This window comes from Vicia villosa, unplaced genomic scaffold (assembly GCF_029867415.1).
Source record: "Vicia villosa cultivar HV-30 ecotype Madison, WI unplaced genomic scaffold, Vvil1.0 ctg.003152F_1_1, whole genome shotgun sequence".
NCBI lineage: Eukaryota > Viridiplantae > Streptophyta > Magnoliopsida > Fabales > Fabaceae > Vicia > Vicia villosa.
The window spans coordinates 102,482-104,720 of record NW_026706125.1 but is presented as its reverse complement, the minus strand read 5'-3'; the positions used below and the strand labels follow the sequence as shown (position 1 = coordinate 104,720).

The window sequence follows — 2,239 nt, the reverse complement described above, 5'->3', positions numbered from 1 at the left end:
AGGATGTTATGTTATATAGTTAGTTGAATTTTATCACTTGTCGAAAATAGGAAGAAGAGAATATAAGTTCACATAATATAGGTTCAACAAGATAATACTGCAAGTAAACAAAATTTACCACTGCTGTCTGCAATCTCTTTATATGTTGCTTGAAGGTGTTGGAGAAGCCCCGCACAATCCAAATTGTGTTTTCGATGTTCTGCTGGATTTTTGGCACAACCATTATGAGATAAACTTTTCTCCCATTCTCCATAACCATTAATGTTATACAAAATCCTTATTGCTACTACCAGAACCGAGACAACACAAACATGAGTAGGTAGTCTAAAATAATCCTTGGATAACGATAGCCACAAATCTGGAGGCATCGACCATTCATAAATGCGACATGCATATGGAAGAATCTTTTCAACAGGAAGAGATAACTTTTCAAGATAACGATAAGCTAATGCATAAAAGTTAACATGAGGTAACTCCAAGCCTATAAACTGGGCAATTGACGAGGCATGTGACTCTAGTTTATAAACAGAAAGAGCTCGCTTTGGCCTGAACATATAACTTGAACTGATAGGACATGCAATTGATGGATGTTTCATACGCTTTTCAATTTCAACAAAAGCAGATAAATATGGAAGCCTCCCTTCACGTGCTCACTTAATTATGTCTGATGGCATGATGGCTTCCCTGGCAATATGACATGCCAAATATGAAACAACAATGGTGCTAACTAGTGGAATCCTATTCTTTAAAGACCTAAACCATATAAACACAGCTCGCTGACCATACATATTGTGAGGTTCTGATCTGTATTTACCACATGTGTTATAATCTTCTGGTTCTCCTGAGAACAAGAAAGCAAGAAATTTACAAATTACAATCTGCACTTGAAAATAAGTCAGACATCTTCTAGGTGCGTTAAAAAAAACTACATTAGACATTTGATTAACAAGAAAAATCAGGGCAAATTTCATGTTCATCCTCTCATCAAATTGTTCTTACCGTAAATAAGGGCACAAATCCAAGCTTACTTAATAAACACCAGCGTAAGTTGCCCCTAATCAGATCCAAGAACAATGCAATAGAAACAATGCAATAAAATAAAAACCTCACATGTACAATGCAATAAAAACCTCTAATGAACAAGACCATATCGCCACATATGTTGCAAGCAAATAAACAAAATAAACAATTAGAAAATCATGTTCCATCAGTCCAAAACAAGAATATTATTAAAAACACATTGAGAAATTGATTTATTCACACAAAAACAAGGGATACGCGTATTGTAGTGTAAGTCCCAAAATATACTCGGCAATACAAAACTTCATATTATTACCTTCTTTCTGCGTCTCAGAGTCATCAAGTACTTTATTAGCCCAGTCTTCATCGAAAACACCAGTCTTGGCGATAAATCTCAACCAAATAGGTCCAACCAAGCCACATATCAAAGGTGTAACCTTAAACTCCTTCACCAGAGCTTCACATTGAAGCTCAACCATAATCTGTAACCCGAACACATACCGATACCTTATCTCATTATGGTAATCTTCGGAGCTTGGAACATTCGAGCCTCCAAAATCGGCAGGAGTTGAGGGACTAAACGAAGACTGAGGTAGGTCAACATTCTCTTGTTTTACTTTAACCGAGGGATCAGTTAACCGAAGGCTGGTGTAATACGGTGAACTGACTTTTTATCGAAATGTCGCGGTTAAGCAAGAGTCGCCACCGACTTTTATTTTATCCAAATATCGGAAAGGCTAAAAGAAATAGGAAAACACCTTTTAAAAAGATTTGAGTTCGGGGGGTAATTATGCAAAGGGAAGGTTTAAAAAGCACCCTTTGCATCCATGGTTTTCCATGGGCTCTTAATTGCTTTGCTCTTTTTTGTTTCAGAAATGTAGAAGAAAAAGAATAGGGACTTTAGCTCGTAAATGAGCGTAGCCCTTTTGAAGGTTTATGAGAAAGAATATAAAAAAACTTTAGCCAGAGCAAGGCAATTAAAAGCAATTACCTTAAACTTAGATGATAGGTCTCTTTTAGCCTTTCAGGGAAAAGGGTCTATCCTTGCCATAAGAGGGCAGGAAGCCTTTCATTTGGAGGTTGAAGGGTCGTCGAAACATCCTTTGCCATAAGACTGTCCCATGCCATAGAAGGGCAGGTAGTCTAAGGTAAGGATCAGAATAAGCCTTATTCGTAGGCAACCAGAGGATACCTCAGCCTTTTCCGTAGGCAACTTCCG

At 37.5% G+C, this 2,239-nt stretch overlaps 1 protein-coding gene across 1 annotated transcript; it reads right to left on the bottom strand.

Annotated features, from left to right (window-relative positions):
- Positions 1-282: 282 nt before the first annotated feature.
- On the bottom strand, positions 283-1,600 carry LOC131640460 (TATA box-binding protein-associated factor RNA polymerase I subunit B). The gene is made up of 2 exons (XM_058910850.1): positions 1,337-1,600; positions 283-841 (listed from the first exon to the last, which is right to left on the bottom strand). The coding sequence occupies exons 1-2, from the start codon at positions 1,497-1,499 to the stop codon at positions 651-653; spliced, it is 354 nt and encodes a 117-aa protein (XP_058766833.1). The 5' UTR covers positions 1,500-1,600; the 3' UTR covers positions 283-650.
- Between the last annotated feature and the right edge of the window lie 639 nt (positions 1,601-2,239).

What these genes read in the sequence shown, in the direction of transcription:
- LOC131640460 (XM_058910850.1), bottom strand. Translation starts at nt 1,499, where the DNA reads ATGGTTGAGCTTCAATGTGAAGCTCTGGTGAAGGAGTTTAAGGTTACA. An exon ending in CTCTGAGACGCAGAAAGAAG is followed by an intron (nt 842 to 1,336) that starts GTAATAATATGA and finishes TCTTGTTCTCAG; the next exon opens with GAGAACCAGAAGATTATAAC.